Source organism: Alexandromys fortis, unplaced genomic scaffold, assembly GCF_014885135.2.
Source record: "Alexandromys fortis isolate MF-2015 unplaced genomic scaffold, M_Fortis_MF-2015_v1.1 scaffold_60, whole genome shotgun sequence".
In the NCBI taxonomy this organism is placed as follows: Eukaryota; Metazoa; Chordata; class Mammalia; order Rodentia; family Cricetidae; genus Alexandromys; species Alexandromys fortis.
This window is the reverse complement of record NW_026067946.1, coordinates 8049892-8071705: the sequence shown is the minus strand read 5'-3', so window position 1 is coordinate 8071705 and position 21814 is coordinate 8049892. Positions and strand designations below refer to the sequence as shown.

Below are 21814 nucleotides of genomic sequence, written 5' to 3'. Positions count from 1 at the left end.
AGAGAGAGAGAGAGAGAGAGAGAGAGAGAGAGAGAGAGAAACAAAGAGAAGGGGGAAAGGGGAGAAGTTTGGAGAAGGGAGCGAGGCAGAAGCTACCTCTTCGGAGGAGAGACAGAAAGGAAAGACTCAGGCTGGAAACAGAAAGATCTGCCTGCCTCGGCAGTGGATGGAGGGTGGGTGGGCGGGGCTTGTCTCTTAAAGGGACAGGACAGACCATTACTTCCCATCTCTTTTTTTGTGATAAAAAGGCGGGAGGTTGGGCACAACAGATTAAAGGAATCAGGGAGGCAGATTCTCAAGACTGCTTCCTGCTTATTTGTGGTGTCATCTTATGAGGGGAACCTGAGAAAGCTAGGTGCTGGTCACATCCTGGGGTAGCTAGTCTCTTTGCTCCTGTCTGGTGTTTGTGGTATGGAAATGTCTGGTGTCTCTTACACCTGTTAAAGGTATTGGCAGAACAGAGGACAAAGTTAAGTTTAGGAAAAAGAAGTTTTAGAACCAGGAAATTGAGAGAGGATGTATTCATCTCCCAGGAACTCACAACAATTCTTTGGGTTTGTGAAAATATAAGTCTTAAACAGCAGCATATTTATATCAGAATGACTGTGACAGATATTTTTGCATAATGAAAAATATCTTTAAGACTATGAAAGGCAACATGAGAGAGAAATTTGGTAACTTGTATTTGTCCTCACACCTTTATAACTTGCAGGTACACACCTTAATAACTTGTATTTGTATTTTACTGAAATTTATTTGGTGAGATTGTCCTTTTAAACTGACAAAACCTCTCAGCTGTCAAACTGCATCAGAGATCTTTAAGAAGGATAATATTTTACTCGAGTTATTCAAAAATGACAGAGAACTTTCTTGGTTGGTGGCACCTAGAGTTACACCTCAGGGTCCTCCATGGTCTCTGAGGTACATATTTTTCTTTTGCTGTTTAGCTCAGGGCCTGCCAGGCTCCAGAAGATCCTGTAGGAAGACAAGTCCACCTTGACCTGAGCAGCAACGCTGTCGATTCTAGCTATTCTTTCCACTGTCTGGTGATCTTCAGTTTAGATGAAAGGCAGTTTTGCCCAGTGGTCAGCACTTGGCAGTTGAAACAAATTGCAGATGGATGTTGTTTTGTGCCCATTTGTCTTCTGTCTTCTTTGGAGGAAATAGAGTGCTGCTGCTAGGAGCCAACTTGTCTCTTTTTGTTATAAAAAGTTTTTAATAATTAAATATTTAAATGTCATATTCCCCAGATCTCTGAGCAGTTGAGGGCTATCTATCAGGTATATCTACAGTATAGAATTTGCCTGGAGAGCAGGGCCCAAGCTTGACTGTACTGGCTCTCAACCGCTAAAGCAGGGTTGGATTAAACAAAAAGTATTTTTATAAGAGACTTAAAAGTGCATACCACATGAGACTTATTTTTTTGTTGTTGTTGTCTGAAATGAGATGCAATGAACAGACAATTATAACATTTAACAGTGAACATAGGTGCATTTAAGTTATGTATGAACACATACACACAGAGTGAACAGGAATAGGGCGAAGTGGATGCTCTTGGTGGGCCCTACCAAAGGCATGCCAGTGCACAAAACACACATGCAACAGAGTCAGCAAGAGGAATTTAGAGACAAAAACATAAGTAAACCAGGGGACCAGGCAGGGTATACCTCAATAATGATAGTTAGACTTGGTCACCTGACCTGGCTCTCAGTTAAGATGGTGGTGAAGTCACCTGACCTCAGTTAAGATGGTGGTAAGGTCACCTCACCTCACTCAAAATGGTGATAAGGCCACCTATGTAACAGAGTTAACACCCGGAGTCAAGCAGGGAATACCTCAGTAAAGATGGCAGAACTTGGTCACCTGACCTGGCTCTCGGTTAAGGTGGCGGCAAAGTCACCTGACCTCAGTCAAAATGGCAGCAGTCACATGTTGTATGGAAGAGGGACCTAGAGCTGTGATTTGCCCTATTGCCGAAACACCATGCCACAAGCCACAGTGGGGAGCAGAAGGCTGCAATTGAAAACAGTTGTCTCGTGGATCCGACCAATCTTGTCGACAGTGGTGGCAGGGATAGTTTGAGGAAAAGAAACCGGCAGGAAACCGGTGAAGTGAGGGTTTATACCATAGCTGAAAATGTGAAAATCCACGAAAAACACTACAGGGCCCATAGAAGAGCGTCTTCTCTCCATAGGCGGAGTGTGCAACGGTAGTGAACACCGCAGGGCCCGTAGAAGAGTGTCCTCGCTCTACAGGCGGGTGTTAAAGCCTGACTGGCTCCAGTCCAGGTGACTCGGAAGCCAGAGAGGCTTAGAGGCTGCTCTGGAGTGGTCTCTCATGGTGGGGACCACTGACGAGTAGTTCAAAGGAAAAGAAAAGAAAAAAGGAGAAAGAAAAACCCGAGGGCCCGCAGCTGAATGCACTGTACGGTGTGTGCAGGGCTAGCGTGGGAGGACTGACCCTGGGTTGTCTGCTCATGTTTTTAGCTATGGAAAGCAACTAGAGACTAATGTGACTGAAGGACTCAACTGTAGCCATGAAGGCTGTGGTTGGGGGCTGGAAGGGGAAAACTCATCACCAAAGTTGCTGGTGTGCATAGAGGTTGGCATTCAGGCAGATGGAACGTGGGGCTGTTGTAGAGAAACCAGGTTCCGGTCCCAGGAGGGGCGCAGGAAGGCCTACCAATTCTGACGGCACCAATGTTATGGTAAAATTAAAATGCTGCAGGTCCCAGAGTGGCTGCAGTGGCAGAAACACTGCAGATCCCTGATTGGTGGCAGTAGGCAGCAGACCATGCATCAACAGGCAGTGGGTAGTGGGTCCTGAGACCACGGCCGGCCACGAAGGCAGCCGGGTCACAGGCAGGGAGTCCCCAAGCGGCCTGCGGGGCATGAGGACCAGCGGGGGTCCTAGGCAGGGAGCCGCGTGGAAGGTGAGAGACCGAGACAGATGGGCACGCCATGCAGAGTGAGGTTGGATATTTATTTAGTGTGTTATGGAGGGGAAAGGAAAAGGGGAGGAGGGGAGAAGGGAGAAGAGCAAGAGAGAGGCAGAGAAAGAGAAATAGGTGGGGGAAGAGGAGAAGTGGGGAGAAGGGAGTGACGTAGAAGCTACTTCTTTGAGAGAAACAGAAAGGAGGAAAGCTCAGGCCGCAAGCAGAAGGAAGATATGTCTGCCTCAGTGGTGGAGAGGGTGGGGTGGGGTGGGGAGAGTGGGTGGCACTTGTCTCTTAAAGGACAGGACAGACCATTACAGTCATAGTCCACTGATTGAAACTCACAATTTGTCTCTATTGCAGCTGCTTGGGCATTCACGTTTCTGTGTCTGTGTTGTTAAGAGTAACTCTGCTGTGAATGTTTGTGGACAAGTCCTACTTTAAAGAGTGTTTTTATTCTTTAAATTTTAAAATATTCATCTGAATAGCGAGGAAGCTTCACCTCTTTAGGTTTCCCATTTCCCCCCTAAATCCTGATGATAGGTTTTTCACTTTCCCCTAAAAACCTTTTATTTTGGCAGTTTAGCCAAATGTACTTTCCAGAAAGTTAGTTCAAATTTTTCCCTCCTCTTTCTTTCCTTCCTTGCCTTCCTCTTTCTCATATCTTCTCTATTCTTTGATAATTTTATATAATATATTTTGATCATATTTTTTCTCCAGTCTCCTAACTCCTCTGATATCCACCCTCTGCTCTCAATCTTGTGCCCTTTTTTTTAAATGATCCATTAAGTCCATTTTGTCCTGCTCATCTACTCATTAATGTGGGGCCATTCACTGGATCATGGTTGACCTATAGATGTCATACCTTTAAAGAAAAGCGATTCTCATCTAGGAGCCATCATCTGCCCACAGCTCCTACGTAAGGGTGGGGCTTGTGAACCTCTTCCTAAGCTGTACTATGATGTGGCTGACTTGATCTTCAGGCGACCACAGCTGCTGCGAGTTTGTCAGCATATAAATGCCATTATAGTTAGAAGACACTGTTACTCCAGTCCTTCCTGACATCTTTCTGCCTCCTCCTCTCTGATGGTCCTGGGCTTTAGACGGCATGGGAGATAGATGTCCCATTTGCGACTGAGTACACCTCAGATACTTATCCTCTGCAGTGTGATCACCTGGGAGCATCTGCATTCGCCACCGCTGTTGCCCAGAGAAACTTCTCTGATCTGTCAGTAGAAGATAAGAGTCTGGAGAACAGTTGTTCCGTTGCCAATTTGGGAGAATAATCATGGTAGCTTCACCTGTGGGGCCTGTGAGCTCCTCACTCATGGGTTCTTGGCCAGATTTACATTACTAGACGTGTTTGGTTTTGTGTAGAAAGTGGTTGGCTACTCCCATAATGTTCATGCCACAGTTGGCGTCATGGGCATATCCTGTCATACTGGTCACTATTGCAGTTCACAGAGGTCACCAGCAGGTTAGACTCTTGGTGTCTTTTTCTCCCACAGCTAGCAGGGACGAATCTTCCTGGTTAGTACCAATTTTATTTTTCCATGTCCTGTGATCAATGAATGTGCTGTCTTGAGCAATAGGATCTTAGTGTCCAGTTTTTATGGGAAGTCAAGAGCAGTGACAATGGCCTGTATTCTTTCTGCAGTGTTCTGACCAACAACTTGAGGGGAGGTGACCTAAACCTGGCCCTGGGCTTTTTATTGGCAGACTGTGGCTTCTGGAATGAGCATCATCCTGGGTGTAGGGTAACTTCAGTTACCTAACAAGTCCTTTTATGGATGTATGCTTCTGTTTCTCTTGAATGGGATCACTGATCACCGTAAGGCGAAACCCTGATGCTTTCTGTTAGAGATTTAGCCACCCCACACTACAACGATTAGGAAAAGCCAGAAACATGTACATTTCTTTACTAAATGGTTCCCTTCTAACAGTCAGAGTCCTTTTATTTTCTTTTAAGAAAAATTCTCCTTGGTTTCTTCCTGCTGCTACTCATTTTTCTTTGCCTTAAAACTGTCATAGAAAAATATCGTGTCTGATGTTTATAACTCTTGTCTTTAAGAATCTTAATGTAACAAGAACTATTTCTCCGTCTCAGGACACCAATAGTGACTGTTTTAAACTCTGCTTTATCCTGCTTCCTTTCTGCTACAAGTCCATGAATGGCTTCTGTGTTGCTTCTGAGAGAATTCAGTTCTTAGAGTTGCGTGTGTGACCCGTGGTGCCCCCTCAGCCCACTGTCTGTCTTGTTGACCTTCACTGCCTAATATCTCCCACCTGGCTCACTCTGAGTCCCTCTGATCTCTTCGCCTCAGAGGCTCTTCTCCTGGACGTCCATATGGCTGGCTCATTTACCGTCTTCAGATCTGTGTTAAAGGTGACATTTATCTTAGACCGTCCTAATTGGCAGAGGCTGCTGTTGATGCTTATCTCATTTTAGAATGGTGCTTTCCTTGTATATTTTTAAATTGCTGGCTTCTGCCCTATAATAGTAACTCCACAGGATGGAGCCGTTTGTCGCTGGGTCATTGCTGTTGCTTCACTGTTGCTGTCACCTTTAGGAGACCGCAGATTGTCCAGAAATAGTTGTTAAATGACCAGTGTCCTTGACTCACAAATTGTGCTAGTTTGAAGTTCAGTTTGTTTGCTTTTCTTATAAAGAGGGATATTTCCACTTATTGGTTAGAAAAGAACAGTTTAGGGAAGAGATGTGAACTGTATTTTTTGTTACCTAATATTTTTTCACTTTTTTTTGTTGTTTTTACCTAATACTTTTTCACTTTTTTTTTTTTTATGTGTTTGTGGTTCGTTTATGTTATGGACCTCGCGTCGTCTTAGAATCCTAGATTCCAGACATTTAAATTTCTGCCTTTAAAAGGGAGCATAGAAGAGTTGCTTTAGCTTGGGAATTCTACTAGGGAACAAAGAGTGATGGATTTAGCTGTTGATACAGCAGTCAATTTAAAGCGTTTTAATCTAAGAGACCCTTAATCAGTCTTATTCAAAACAGAAGTGTGTTCTCTCCTAAGTAATTGGCTGAGACCAGAACCATTAACAAATTGAATAAAGATTTTGCTAATGCCAAAGGACTGTACTGTTAGCAAGATTACCCCAATTACATCATCGTGCTCCAAGATGTGCACTTGCTAAATACAGCTGATGCAGTGTTCTCAGTGTTGCCAATTTTGAGATCATTAGTTGAATGACATTTCTCTGTCCTCAAACTTGTGCTGTCCATATACTTTTGACAGGGGGCAGTAGCAATTTGAAAGTCATTGATGTGTCTTATCAACATCTTAAATTTGAATTTGGAGAGAAGTCTCATGGTAGATTTTTTTTTTTTAAGTTTGTAGGTCAAGAAGTATAAGATTTTTTTTTTGTTACCCTGAAAGTGAGACCATGCTGACTCTTGCATCTAAACTTGAATGTATAGTTAGGGCATATCCTTAAGTGTGGGTATAGTTAGGGCAGATCCCTAAGTGAGGGTATAGTTAGCGCATATCCCCAAGTTGTGGTATTTATAAAATAAACATTTCTACCTCTCAAGACTTGATGATTTGGTAACATGGAAAGCACAGAGTACTGAAAGTAGATCACTCGTTTGGTCCCTTTATTTTTGGACTTTTGCAGAAGGCAGCGTGTTCCATGTGTTCTCTAAGGACTGTCAATGGGTTGTCCTCCCAGAGACTTGCCCTGTATGCTCTGTAGAGGTAGACAGTCACTTAGGGAGATCACCCTGAGTTCAAGGGCAGCTTGGGCTGCATTAGTCAGTTCTAGACAAATCTGGGAACCATATAGCAAGACTTTTTTAAATAAATAAGTAAACAAATAAACAAGAAAGAGGCTTTTAAGAATGACCGAAGTTCCGGAGCATTGTGAGTTTTCTCTTTCAAATGACCTGCATTTTCACAAGATGGAGCCTTCTATGAGTGTCCTGGTATAAAATGACAGGTTACTCTTCCCTGACACTAATCTCTGTAACTACTGCAAATACTCCAGACCTTTCTTCACCAAGCTTCTCATTCATATCTCACTACAGACCTGGTGAGAGCAGTTAACACTAGCTATGCCACTACCTGTGGGCTACCCTGTCCTCAGTTTTCTTCTATCAGACGACTTAGTTCATTACCTTGAAACTTAACCTAATTCAGATTTTCAGGACAGGTCAGGATGCAGCTAGATTCTTTGCTAGAATATCACACAAATGCCCTAACACAGAACCCAATGGAGTCCTCATAGGCCAGGCCTTCATCGTATACATTCTTGTCTTCCAAGTTCCCAGAAGAATGGCCCCTTGAGATTTTTAGTCCAGAGTTCTCTTGTTTCTGCTGCTCCATACATACATCCAAGAGCTGTCTGTTCTCCCGTTGCCACTTCCCGTCTTGTGATCTTGTGGGTCTCTACCTTTCATTTCGCTGTAGCAGTGCTGGGATTACTGATGGGTACCACCATACTGGGCTTTTTACCTAGGCTCCTAACATTGAACTCACATCTTCAGGCTTGTTAGTCTCAGAGTGTTTTCCTGGCTAAGTCGCCATTTCTAACCTGACCTTGTTTTTATTCTATTTCTGTCACTCAGTACCATGCAGTATTGCTTATCTATTAATCCTCAATGTTAGCCTTAGGGAGTAGGTATTTCTGTTTTGTTGTTGCTGTTGTTTTGCTTTGCTTTAGTATTATTAAGCTGCAAGCTTGCAGTGGTACCCAGAGCATAGCGTGTCATTATGGAAGGCTTGTGGAATCTGTTCTTAGAGCAGTTACGATGCTGAGATAACGGCTGAGTTGCAGCAATGGGGAATGATGTGGAGCCGTGTAGTGTCTGTCCGCTGGGGAGTATCTGCACATCTGTGTATCTGTATCATACGTAACCGTGTCTCTGAACAGTGTTGTTTCTTACAGCTGTGACCAGGTTAAGGGGATCTCTGAGCTGTTAGGCCTGTTCAGGGAATCTATCATAGGCCTGTGGTTTTAAGCCAATTTTACTTTACGGTGGCTCTGTGTTTCATTGTCTCTGGAGTGAATGTCAGCTTTATAATGTGTGCTCAGGTTTTTTGTTTTGTTTGTTTGTTTGTTTTCTGTGTGTCTCCATGTCTTTCTCGGTGTCTCTCTCTCTGTTAACCCCCTCTCCGTTCACCTAGTGGATAGAGTCCACCTCTATCACATCCCAGTGGATAGAGTCCACCTCTGTCACATCCCAGTGGATAGAGTCCACCTCCATCACATCCCTTCTTTTCCCCCCGAAGGTGGAAGGAGGTGGTGCTGTCCCTGGGAGTTTATCCGCACAGATGGCTGCTGACTTACTTACTGACATTTGTTCTCCATATGCCTGCCATCAGTCCCGCCACAGCTCTCACAGTGTGCAGAATGCGGAATCCCGTTACCAGCCGACTCGCTGGCATTTTGAAATGTGACCTCCTGTGCTTCGTGGCGTTCAGGCATGCGCATTGAGAGCATCACCAGCTTTCTGCTGCAGCTCTGGCCGAGTCATCAATTCCACTGCTATTTAAAAACGATAGAAAGCTAAGGTGAAAGTGCAGTTTTGCAGATATTTTCATAAGAATCAATACTGTTTACTCAGAGGTAGGAATCGTTACTGTCCTGACAAAACCAGGTTTCCCCTCAAATTGTAAGGCTTGTCGCTTAAGACTCATAAATATGTAGATAATTGTCATTGTTAGCTTCTACTGTCAATTTGACATAAACTTGGTGTCACCTTTGTCTCAACCTAAGAATCATCTCCATTGGATTGGCCTATGTGAAGCACGATTAATAAAAACTCAGAGAGAGAAATTAGAGTTCACCTGAAATCCAAAAAGCAAAACAACCAGTCACTGACTCTTACCTCCACCTCAGTCCGAAATGGTGATGCAGCCTCTGGGAATCTCAGAATGAGACTGTGTTTGAGAGCTGTTTGCTCCCATTTTATAATCCCCATCTAGGGCTGGGATTAAAGGCATGCACCACTCTGTTTCTATGGCAACTACTGTGGCTACTGGGCTTAAAGTTACCACTGCCTGGTCTGTAAGGCTGACCAGTGGGGCTGTTTTACTCTCTGATCTTCAGGCAAGCTTTATTTGTTAAAATACAAATGAAATGCCACTACACCTACGACCATGTCTGTGGGGGCATTTTCTTAATTTTAATAGATGTAGGCGGCCCAGCTCACTGTGGATGATGCCGTCCCTGGGCAGGGAGTCCTGAGCTGTAAGAAGATAGCCGAGCAAGTCAGAGGGAGCAGGCCAAGAAGCAGTGTTCTTCCACGCTTTGTGCTTCAAGTTCTTGCCTTGATTTCTTCCTTGGTTTCCCCTAAGAATGACCATAACCTGTAAGATGAAATAAGAAAAAACATATAAAATGCTGGACAGTACAGATTTGTCTAATGCCATAGTATGTTTTTGTTGTTTGGTTGGTGTTTGGTTCTGAGGGAAATGAGGATAAAACTTAATTCCTTTGTTTATCTAGTTTTTTTTTTTTAGTTTTATATACCCTTGTAATTAGGAACCTATTATATGCAAAGGAGGGAATGGCTTGTTTTCCTTGAATTACTTGATAATGTAATGATCATTTTCTGCATTATTCTGACATCAGCTTTGTTCAGACTTGCGACCAGAGCCTTTGCTTACTATTTCATAAGTTGAACTCTGTCCCCCTATAAAACTGTCCCCCTCAGTCAGCAGTTTACAGCTTTGCCTATTTGACAAATGACTCTATTGAGTGGATTGTAAGGACCTTCCCCAAATTTCTTCCCTCTTCTCCCCTACCCTTTGCAGAAGCTGACGTGTAACCGTCTCTGCAGAAGCATTGCACTCCGGTGTGGGCAGCGTTCCAGGGAAACCTACCCTTAAATCCTGGGCTCACCCGTTCTCCTTCGGCACACTTGTGTTTCCTGGGGAAATGGTCTCCGTACTTTCCCTCGGTGTGCTGTGAAGACTAGGCACTGCTTTTTTTTTTTTTATCTAAATAGAAGGTGTGACTCTGACCCATGTCGGATTTTGCACAAATGCACATTGTCGAGGACTTATCAATACGGCCTTGTGTAGCTTGAGAAATCAATCTTCCCCAAAGTCATTTCTTTCTTGATCACGAGGCTGTGTAATGAGAAAGCTTCGAAACCATAACCCTGCAAAGCAGCTCATACATCTAATTGAAAAACAGAAGTCCTTCTCCGTGTGGGAAAGATCCAGGCAGCGTTTTTACCACGTGCTTTCTAGACACAGACTGTGGAAAAGCCTTGGGCGAGTACGGCAGCTGTGAGGAGGGGACTTGACTAACTAATCAAATGCGAAAGAACAGTGTAGTTTCTAACGTAGGAAGTGTTCCATACCATAGCGATATATTTCTATGTTCTTCATTTTCCTCTTCTTGGTATGCTCCCTTGAGGCACTAGTCAGGTTTGGGACATGAGTGTAGATTTACTGGCAGGGTGTAAGAGCTATCAGGGATTCCAGTTTCCCCACTGGTAACACCTTCCCCAATCACAGCGAGGGCGGTGGCATTCAACCAGTCAGGATACAGCGTGCCTCCGTCACACGTCTCTCTCATGTTGCTGTGGTTTTGAGGAAACTGAGGTCACAATATTCTTGTTTTCTTGGGGTTCCTCCCCGTGCCCATTTTGTGCACCCCAGACAACCGCAGATCTGTTGTCCTCCCGTGCTTTCTTGTCATTTCCCGCACGGCATGTGAGTGGGGTTGTGCAGTAATCTCCAGGGCTGACTCCTGGCTTATACTAGCTGGTGGGAGATTTGTCTCCGTGGCCCTTGGCATGGCATTTCTTTTTAATTGCCATGTTATGGGTAGTTTAAACATTCAATTCTTGAAAGATATCTTAGCTATTTCCAGTTTGGAATTATTACAGAGGAACATTTGTGTGTAGTTTCTTGTGTGAACTCAAGTTTTTATCATGTGATTATTAAATCATGTGATAACTGGTAATGCAGTGGCTGCATTGTTTTGCACTCCTCCAGCCGTGTATGGAGAGCTACATTTTCTGTCTAGCTGGCCGCACTTGTATCGACACATTTATTTGGGCTGCTCTAGAAGGCCTATGGCGAAGTCTCACATTGTCCCAAACGGTGGTGGCCGGCATTCTTCCTTGTGCTTCCTTGTGCTTATTTGCCCTCTCTTCTCGCCTGAGATATCTCTTTATGTGCAGTGCCTGCCTTCGGGTTCACTCTCTGCTCTGTGTTTTCAGTTGAAGATGTGATCTCTCAGATTCTTGTGCCTGTTTGACTCCCTCCAGAACTGTAAGCCAAGATAAACTTCCATCCTTAAGTCTTGTTTGGTCAGTGTTGTAGCAACCGAAAGAAAGCAACACAGCGTCTTGTAAAACTCATCCCCTCCATGTCACGGTGGGTCTTCTTTAGAGAGCCGTATTGTTAAAACCTCATGGGCGCAGCATCCCCATCTTCCCCATGATTAGAGGACGCCCTCTCACAGCTGGCGTTCTGGTCCTCTGGTTCTTACGGTCTTTCTGCTCCCTCCTCTGTGATGTTCCCTGAGCTGTAGGTGTGCAGATTACATCATAGGTGCACCAGCTGGGGCTGGGGCTTCATTGCCACTTACTCTGTGCAGTTTGGCCAGTTGTGGATCAATGCAACACCCCTCTGCTGGGGGAAAAAAAATCTTTAATGATTGCTGAGGGCCACATCTTAAGTTGTGCCCTATGGTCTGGGCGCTTCTCATTTATCTGAGGTACCAATCCTTTGTCAGGCGTGTGGTCTGCACATGCTCACCCCTGCTGTATAGTGTAACTTGTGTTTTAATGGGGTCATCTGCGGAGCAAGCACTTTGATTTTGTTGAAGATTGATTTTCCATTTTTTCCCTGTAGGTTCTGCTTTTATTTCAAATATATATATTTTTTTGTCTTGGGCATTATTTAAAAGCATGTGGTTAACTTCCAGATATTGGCATTTTTTTTAATGTTCTTCCAGTTACTGATTTTTAATTGATACCCCTATGAACACTCTATATGTATCAAAAGTAGTGTATACATTGGTGGCAAATATCACATAGTGACATTTAAAAACAGTCATAAAACTTGAAAGGGAGCATTAATTTATTTAGAATATTGATTAAAATATTTTTTAATTAATAAAAATCTTTTATTAATAACAGAAATAAATCTTAAGATTCTTGTCCATAGAATTTAGAATGTGTGAAATCAATTCTGGCTTTAAATAAGAAATATCTGAAATAAATTGATAGAACATACTTGAAAATAAACAGCTGTGTGGTTTTCTTTTAAAAACAAAAGAAGCAGGTCTGTGAAGAAGGGAAATAACTTATATGCTGGAAATGAGCGTTGCACTCACAGGCTGAAGGAGCAACTGTGTGGTATGGGACTCAGAGAATGTTGCCACAGTGGCAGCAAGGGAAGTCAAGCTGTGAAAAGCTATCCTCAGAACTGAGTCACGGAATTAAATTCATAGGAAGGGACAAAATTCCCACCTACAATGTTTTCGAAAAGAGAACAGAAGTGTATTACTGTTTTGAATAAATGGGAAGGACCTGCTCTGAAATCAGCTAGACAGGTTGAAGGGAGTTAAAGTCTGTAAGTTCTTAGAAAGGCTGAGAGGAGACTCAAGGGAGTTATGGAAAGATAATTGACAGTGATCTTGACCTGAACGGGAGGACTGGAGAGTAGTCTCTAGTATCTATTTTATAGGGTCATCTATTTTATAGTATCATCTATTTTATAGTATCTGTTTTTAATATCTTCTTTGGCAGATGTGTTGCCCATACTTTTAAACATATCTCATTGCCCACAAAAGCTCAGTCCAGCGGTTAAATCAGATTTCCTTAATTTTAACCAAAAATGAAGAAACTGATGATTGGGATTAGCTGATTTGGTCAGTAGTGGGGAGGTGAGAAGGGGGGGCCCTTGGGCTTTAAATATAGGTCTGATTGGTTGAAAACTACGTCAATAAATGCTGAACCTGCCCACACAGACCAGGAAAATGCCCTCTTCCTTAGCGGCCTGAAGACGTTATACCTGCACTCCTAGAACGTGTTATGTGCTCTTTGCTGCCTCCTCTGACGATGTCATGTGATTTGCCCCAGATGTGCCTAAAGGACCACGCTGGGTGTCTTAAGTCTTTGTGGCACTATCTTTGCCCAGTGTCCTCTGAAAAGCTCCACACTTGTCAGTCCAGGTCAGGTGTCCCTCATCTAAAATGCTTGCGACTACAGGCGTTCCAGACTTTATGACCTTCAGATTTGGGGCTATTTCCTACACTTTACCAGCGGAGCATGCACAGTGTGGAATGTGTCATTTGAAAGGCCCCAAATTCCAAGCACTTGTGTGGCACGTTATGATTGAAAAATTTTGAACCATTTTTGGTGTTTGGATTTCTGAATCAGGAATGTCCAAACTATGTACCTTTTCCTTTTTCAAGCATTTTCTCTTTTGTTCTATTACTAGTATTGAAGAAAATAATGAGTATTTCTTTAAAATCTGGGCCCAGCAAAATCGTAATTCCTGCCTTTTATCTTCATCTTTCCCTCATTGAGAAAAGGATCAGGAGACCCAGACAGCCTTTGAGCCAGCATGAAGGTTGTGCTCTCCTGTGTGATTGCTCCCTATTACTACGGGTTTTCTTTTTAGTAAATGACCTTGAAGTACATCCTTTGGCTTGAAGTGTGCATTGTCTGATATTAATATAGCCCGTGCAGCCTTATTTTGCATGCTAGCTATGTGGTATGCTTTTCTCTCATCCAAAAAAATTAATACTGTTATAAAATGTATCTGGTAACTTATTTGTTTACCAGAGAAAGAAGAGAGAGAGAGAGAAGAAAGACAGAGGGAAGGAGTGGGGAGGGAGGGAGAGAGAACTGTAGAGGCCAGAATCTGATACTTGGTGATCAGGTGTCTTCCCTTATTGCTCCTTATCTTCTGTTTTGGGATAAGGTCTTTCACTGAGCCCATAGCTCACTGGTTGACTGGCCTACTGGCCAGTGAGCTCCAGGGCTCTGCCTGTCTCTGCTCATGGCCTATGTTTTACCCGGGTGTCGGGGATCTAACTGCCATGCTTACATGGCAGGTGCTTCACTGACTGAGCCATCTCTCCAGACATGGTTATTAGTTTTTGGCTTTATAGGGTTAATATTAGAGCCAGTTTTGTTAACTTGAACCATGTTCAGATTTGTGTTTTGTAGAGTAATTATAAATTAATATTTCATTGAACTTTCTACATTGACAGAGGAGAGAGAAGAAAGTCATGTATCAACTAATTAGTAACATTTCCAAGTCAGGATCAATGTATGTAGGAGGGATGAGTTTCAAACACATTTAAAATATTATTGGTTTATTCTCCAAGTGTTTACCATTATTTTGCTGGCATTTAAACCCATGACATGAAGATACAAAGAACCTGTGTGGGATAGGTTTTTGTCGACTCGATACAAACTAGAGTCAAATGGGAAGAGGGAACCTCAATTGAGAAACTGTCTCCATCAGATTGACCTGTAGGCAAATCTTGGAGCCATTTTCTTGATTAATGGTTTATATGGTAATTACTCCTGGACTGGTGCTCCTAGGTTGTATGAGAAAGCAGACTGAACAAGTCACGAGGAGCAAACCAGTAAGGGGCACACTCCTCCATGGCCTCTGCTTTAGTTCCTGCCTCCAGTATCCTACCTCGACTTCTTGCCCTGACGTCCCCAGATGATGGACCGGGAACTGTAATGCAGCTAAATAAACCCTTTCCTCCCCGAGTTGTTTGTGGTCTTAGTATCTTCACCACAGCACAGGAAGCAAGCTAATATCGGCCCTGAGTTTTAAACTAGAATATAAGTACTACAGCAAAATTCCTGAGTCTTTTAATGAACAACTGTAGAGTGTACACAGGACAGAGCTTTGTTTTGAGCAGAGGTAATAAAACTTAGCTAATATAAGGCAGAATTCTACACTAAATTTTGTTATGTTCCACGTAATTAAAATATTGATGACAGCTATGTTCGCTTCTCGCTATGGGTCTCAGAGGACTAATTAGTGTACCATAAGACTCTTACCTAGTCAGAGAGAAACAGCTCTTGCTCATATTTGTATCGCCAATGCTTGTTTCAGACCTTGCAAATAACATCTTCCAAGCAACATAAGGAGTTCTGTCTTTTGGGTTTTCTTTTTAGACATTTGTGTTTTTGATATATACATACAATTTATTTTATAGGATAGTCTTTAATTTACAAATTTTTATAGTTTTATGTGATCTAGTTATGGCTGTGAATTTATTATTAGTCTATTATAAAAGTGATCTTGTAGCCATCACAATACATAAACTTTAAGTTCTTGATAACCATTTCCTAGTTTGGGGTCGTGTTAAGTTTGACCTCTTGGGTTAAATGGAGAAAGCTTTCCCCCATGAATTTTTCCCCTCTGTAACATGGAAGCAATGGGAGTGGATACTCTGACATTTTCGTTGCTAGCTGTGCACTACTCAGATACACTTTTTGTTTTTGAGACAGGATCTTTAGCCCAGCCTAGTGTCAAACTCTCATTGAGTATTTGAAGATGTCTTGAACCTTTGGGCCTCCTGCTTTTACCCCTGGGTACTGAGATTCCAGGAATGTGCTCCCACACTGGGTTAAGGACTTGCTGGGGAATCCAGGGCCTTGTGCTGCTAAGGCAATTACTCTTCCTACTGAATCACATCCCTAACTCATTCTCTGTTTCTGTGTAATGCTACCGATGACTCTCACTTAAGTCAGTCCCTCTTCTGCACTAGCAAAAGAAGATACTCACTCAAAACTCGTTTAAGAAAGAAATTTATTTGGGAAGGAGGAGTCCAGGAGTGCCTGCCTCGGCCAGAGTGGGAAGGGACAACCAGCAACTGAACTGGCAGGGGGACTTAAATGGGGCTTCTTAGGGTCATTGTTTCCCAAGGAGATTTTTGCTCAGGGATTCGTTAGTTTACCTGCTCATGGGCAGAATTGGCTCTGGTTTCAGGGACCAGGACATATCTCTTTCACTGGCTCTGGTTCTAGGGCCAAAGTGTGTTTCTTGATAAAATTTGAGTACCAGACTTAGAACTTTTTTTTTTTTTTTTTTTTAGTTTCGTAGCATAGTTAATGAGTCTTTGAAGAAGGAAAATGGGATCTTGAGATAAAATAAAGGTAGGGATCCAGTTGGCGACAATCTGTGGTGGTTTGTAAAGAGATGGGTCATGGCTGTCTGCACTGAAGACTACATGAGGGACACAGAAAAGCTAGGTGACTAAGATGGCTTGTATTTATAATGCTTTAAAATGTCACAAACACTATAATGCACATTTTCTGTTTTGCTACCCATTAAGGAGGTGGATAAGCAGATGGCTCAGGTAGATGGATTTCTGTTTTGTGTGAGGAAATCAAGATCTTAAGACCCTGTCTTAGCCAGGGATGAGGGAGCAATGGCTTACATGTGAACCAAAGCAGGATATACAAGCTCAGTGCTCTGTCTGGTTGTTTCATACCAGTGGTAGGCAGCACCCAGCTGTACATTAAGCTCTGGCATGGATGGGGTCAGGTCAAAAATGCTTACAGGTTCACATGAGTACCTGGAAGTGCTTTTCCTGAGGACATGGTGTGTTGACGTTTTTTTGGAGGTCTGTTCTGGAGACTGATGGAAACAGAAGGGCTCATATTAGACACCGTGCTAGAGATTCGTCCAGTTAATGTTAGCCATCAGCATGTTAAGGGTCCTGGATACACACCTTTAAACGGAGTTCACTCTCTGTACCTCTGAAGGACCCGGGAGAAGCAAAAGTGAGTCTCTGTTTTCTCTTTTCGCTCTCTCCCACGTTGGTGGTACTTTCATTGCTCTCTTTCCAGCTTGGCTTTGCGTCACTGCTGTGTCTGTTCAGTGGTCTTTCAAGTCAAGTGATTAGTATTCCGGTCCCATAAGCACTGTGAGGCTGATTTTCAGGCCCCTTGGAGCAAAGGTGGCTTAACTGAATCCTCTCGAAGGCTGTGTTGTCAGAGGCCTGACACCACTGCACTTCGCAAAGCTTGGAACCTGAAATTTTTTAGGGAACTGAATCTAAAACCACGTGGCCACACTGTCTCATAAAGCTGTTTCTGCTGTGTGATGTTCCAAAGGGAACTTAAACTGCTATAGTTTTCCTCTCCTAATTCTGTCTTTCCTGATAAACTCGTACTCTGTTTTTAAATTCAAAGGAAGTGATTAGTTTCCACCATAATTGGAACCATAGTAAGATAATGGACGTTGGAAAGTGTAAGGACCTCTCTGGTACCACAGGCTAGCTGGTAGGTACGTCAGCAGTTTCTTTCCTGGCTCTGTTTACTGTTTGTGCCTCATGGTGTGAACCTCATGTCTGGGTCTTTTAGTTTCCTTCTAAATAGAAAGGGGAAAAGGAAGGCAGGTGGGACAAGGAAAAGAAAGTCTTGTTTGTGCTCCATCCACACAGAGTGTTTAAAGATAGTAGGAAGTCAGTAAAGGATTTCCACCAAAATATGTTATTTACTGGTTGAAAATTGTATGTTTTTAAATGCACATTTAAAAAATGCTATCTTAAAATGACAGTAGGTTTAAAAACCATCTGGATGTAGTGGCACATGTTAGTAATTACAGTACTTGGGAGTCAGGGCAGGAAGATCAGGAGTTGAAGGGCTACATAATGCCTATACGTATACTTATGCACCACATAATGGGCTTGAGAAATATCCTGTGTTCACTCCTGCCTTTATACAATAAAGGATCGTCTGGAGGCATTACCATCCCTGACTTCAAACTCTACTACAGAGCTATAGTATTGAAAACAGACTGGTATTGGCATAAAAACAGAGAAGTCGACCAATGGAATCAAATAGAAGACCCTGACCCACAAACCTATGAACACCTGATTTTTGATAAAGGAGCTAAAAGTATACAATGGAAAAAAGAGAGCATCTTCAACCAATTGTGCTGGCAAAACTGGATGTCAACCTGTAGAAGAATGAAAATAGACCCATATCTATCACCATGCACAAAACTCAAGTCCAAATGGATTAAAGACCTCAATAGCATTCTTATTTTTTTTTTAGACTAGTCTGTTTAGAGACCCCTTTACTGTTTGATTTGACAGGCATGACGAGGCTGATCTACTATGTCTAGAGGGAAAGTTTACCGAGATCTCAGGTTAAAGGAGCCTGAAATTGACTTCCCCTTAAGTCTAGGCTATTTGTGTTGATTCCTACAGAGTAGAAACGTGCTTAAAGTTGACTGTGTTCTTCTGTGCCATCTGAACCCACTCCTCCCTTGTCTTTTGTAGCTTGAGACGGTGGGATGGCAGCTCAACCTGCAAATGGCTCACTCGACCCAAGCAAAACTGCAGTCTCCTCAGGCTGTGCTACAACTGGGAGTGAACCAGGAGGACTCCAAGGTGAGAAACTGTGCCCTGGTGAAATGTTTGGTAGGTCCTTTCCTCATTGATAGAGGAGTCTGGCTTTAAAAACCTAAGTATAAATCAGCTACAACAGCTTAGCTTGCAATGTGCTTCTCTTATAGACCATTTTATAATGTCTTTTCATTTGTGTGAAATAAAAATTTAATGGAGTCGTCCCCCCCCCCCGTGTGTGTATGTATGTTTTAAACTGTAAGCTGTGTGCATAAAGAGAGAAGGACATTTGCTGTTGCCTAGCCAGTGCCTGGGATGGTTGGATAATCTGAATTACATTTTGGGAATAGTATGTTTTTGTGTTTCGGTCCTAACTCTCCCAAGATAGATTTTTGCATTAGCTTACATCAGAGGGCACCTCCTCCTTTAGTATCAACTTTACAACAAACTGAACATCATTATCAAAGGTGAAAGAAGTGTCATGAAAGGTTCCCCACTGTGGCATGAAGAGAAATATGTTTCAGATATAATGAGAACTACCTATTATGTTTTATATTGTAATTACCCTTTTAAGAAAGAAAAGGAGAGTAAACCCCCCCACACACAATATATATATATATATGAGACTTTGTGTTATTTTGAGATGTTTGAATGGAGCTGGGCACAGGGTGCTGTGGGCATCTGAGGATGCAGAGGTTATAGTGACTGATGTGTTCTTCCTGTAGCTATCTTTATAATGGGATAGAACGCACTTTGATAGCCTGTTCACAATTAGGTATTATATCATAGGCATTTGTGTCTTTTTGAAGAACTGGACCAGTAGTGAGCCCAGGATATATAACCAGAAAATATTAATATGATTTAAGTCATATATAATGTATTAGTTTCATACAATGTTCCAAAATAATTTCCTTTCACGCATTTCACTGGAAAATGATACAAACTTAACCTTAGTAATGGCATAATTGTGTCATGGTACCTAATCTTTGTAAGACTTTCTTTCCTGTAGCATGTATGTGTATCTTATAGTGTTTGATGCAATAGGGTTTGTATCTGTGAGGATTGCATGTCTACTGTGTATAAAGTACTTACTCCAATGTGGTAAATTATCAGTACTGGCTTTTATCATCACCACCATCATCAGTACAATGTATGGAGCTAAAATTAATCAATCAATCAGTCAATCCATTTGCTTCAGGCCAAAGTTCTTGCTAAATTGATTTGCTAATGTAGTTACTGTCATTTACTTTTTTTCTTTCTGTCATCTTTCTCTCTTTTTTTCTCGATATACTTTTAATATTTATACTTACTGGGAATTCAAGAGCAAAAGAACAGCCTGGGAAGTCCCTTTCCCTTCTGTAAACCAAGGAAGGTGTTCCTTTAGGTTTGGCGGAATGGTTTGGAAGGCATTGGAGTAGACTGGGGCTCACCATGGCATGTTTAAGTAGCCCTGTGCTGTCTCTGTTTGATCTCTTAGTGACTACTGTATATTAACTCCAGGTAGCTACAGAGCTACAGCACTATATGAGCTAAGAGATATTATTTTCAGCAAATATTAGATACTTTCGGCACCAAGGATTTCATAGTGCTTCTCTTTGGGGTGCCCAAGGCCTCCCAGCTCCATTACATATGGCTATAAAACCATGCCTTTATGTCTGTGTCCATTTCATTGTGAGGGGGTGCGAATGAAGCAATAACACTTCAGCAAGACAGTCATTTTTAAAATTCATATTGCCTAGAAAGCCAATACAGATGTGAAACTAGATAATTTGTGATATGGGTTCAAGTATGTTTACATTTTCCACGTGTTTCTCTTTAGAAATTTTGATTGCACTTTATTACATATGAGCATTGGTTAGCCTTGTAGTGTGCAAAGCTAGCTCCACTGTCTTTCACAGGAGAAGAGCAAGGAGAGCAGCACCCACTGTGAGGGCTGAGAGCTCTTTATCCTGTGTGCAGATTGAGTCATTTCTTATCTTGCCCGCTCCTATGGCACCACGTGGACTTGACCCAGCTAATGTTTCCTAGACAGTAGACACACAATGAAATGTAAAACCACTGTCAACCTGGGCAGGAGCATGCTGGGTCCAAGCGATTCTGGCCTCAAGGAACAGTTGACAGCTGCATCGCCTTCTCAGCTAACTGCTGGGTTCTGCCTTGAGTTGAATTTTTTTGTTTACATTTTCCTGTTATCATGATTTTATCCTTTTATTTCTGCTTCATGTGGCAACTGTTGGATGTTTCTGTTATTAAAGACCACAGACTGTATTGTTCTTCCTTTCTCTCTCTCTCTCTCTCTCTCTCTCTCTCTCTCTCTCTCTCTCTCTCTCTCTCTCTCTCTCTCAGTTTCCTATGTTCTGAGATGAGAATTTAGGAATTTTTGATAGGCCAAAGTGAAAGAACAAGGACAGGGAACAGGTTGTGAAAACCGTAGCGAAGGAGGAGCTGCTATTGAATATTAGGAGTTGGGACTACCTAGGTTATAATGGAAAGAGCCGCACAGCACAAAATTATCGTCTTGTAAAATCATTCATGTAAAATAGTAAGCTGTAAGTGGAAATTCTTTTAAATATGTATTTAATAGCATAGTTACCCTGAAAATATACACGTATTGAGATGCTGAGAGGATGAGAGACTAGCTGGACAGTGTTCATCCAGTGCCGTTTACCCAAGAGTCTAGTTTCTAAGGAGCAGGTTTTCCTGGTGTCAGCTTACAGCTCAGGAACCCGTTGCTTGCAACAGAGTTTTCATTTGCTTTCATTCTAGATAACATTGTTTGGCCATGTTATCTTTGCCCTAAGAATATTTCTGTCTCAAGGCTTTCCTGTTTTGCTACTAATTTTATCACGAAAAGTGGATGATTGTAGCTTTTGGACCGATCTATAGGCTAGTTAATTTCAGCTAATGCCCTTTGTACCTGTCAAGTGCATTCTGCAAAGTAAGGTGATTTTCTAGTTCACAGACACTTTAAGTTTTCTTGTTTCGTTATGGTTTTGTTTGGTCTGTTTCATTAGGGGGCAGTAGAGTACTTTGCCTGCCTAACCAGTTCTGGCATTCACAATGTTATTTAACATAACATTCAAAGTAGTTGTGGGAAATGCTAAGTGTTTACGTTTCTAATCTGTATATAACAATGGAGTTCTCCTGTTTCCATCAACAGAATTAATGCCGATTAATCAGATATGTATAGAACAAATAAATGAGATCAGCATGAGTCAGCTTTTGTTAATTTGCCTGTGATCATTTGCCAAAATGTAATTTATTAAAAAGCCTTCTGCACTGTTGACTTTTTTGTTTCATTCTGTCACTTACATTTATTTCTTTACCAGCAAATGGAATAAAATAATCCCCAAGATAAATGAATGACTCTGTTGGGTAATAGTTTAAACTACTTCCAGGCTAATTATAGTCTGTGGAATTAAAAAAGTAAATTGCGGAAAATACAATGTCATTTCTAACAAGTGCTGGTAATTTTGAATATCATCAATGCTTTGAATATTCTAAGACACCAAAATACTTAAAATCTACATTTAATTTCCTTATCAGTTTGTTACTCAA

At 42.1% G+C, this 21814-nt stretch overlaps 1 protein-coding gene across 1 annotated transcript in view; it reads left to right on the top strand.

Annotated features, from left to right (window-relative positions):
* The window catches only part of Commd10 (COMM domain containing 10), a 125260-nt gene that overhangs the window by 18189 nt on the left and 85257 nt on the right, over window positions 1-21814 (top strand). Inside the window, exon 5 of the mRNA XM_050149285.1 lies at window positions 18191-18301. Coding sequence (XP_050005242.1) covers window positions 18191-18301 — 111 coding nt within the window. The remainder of the gene's footprint in view (window positions 1-18190; window positions 18302-21814) is intronic.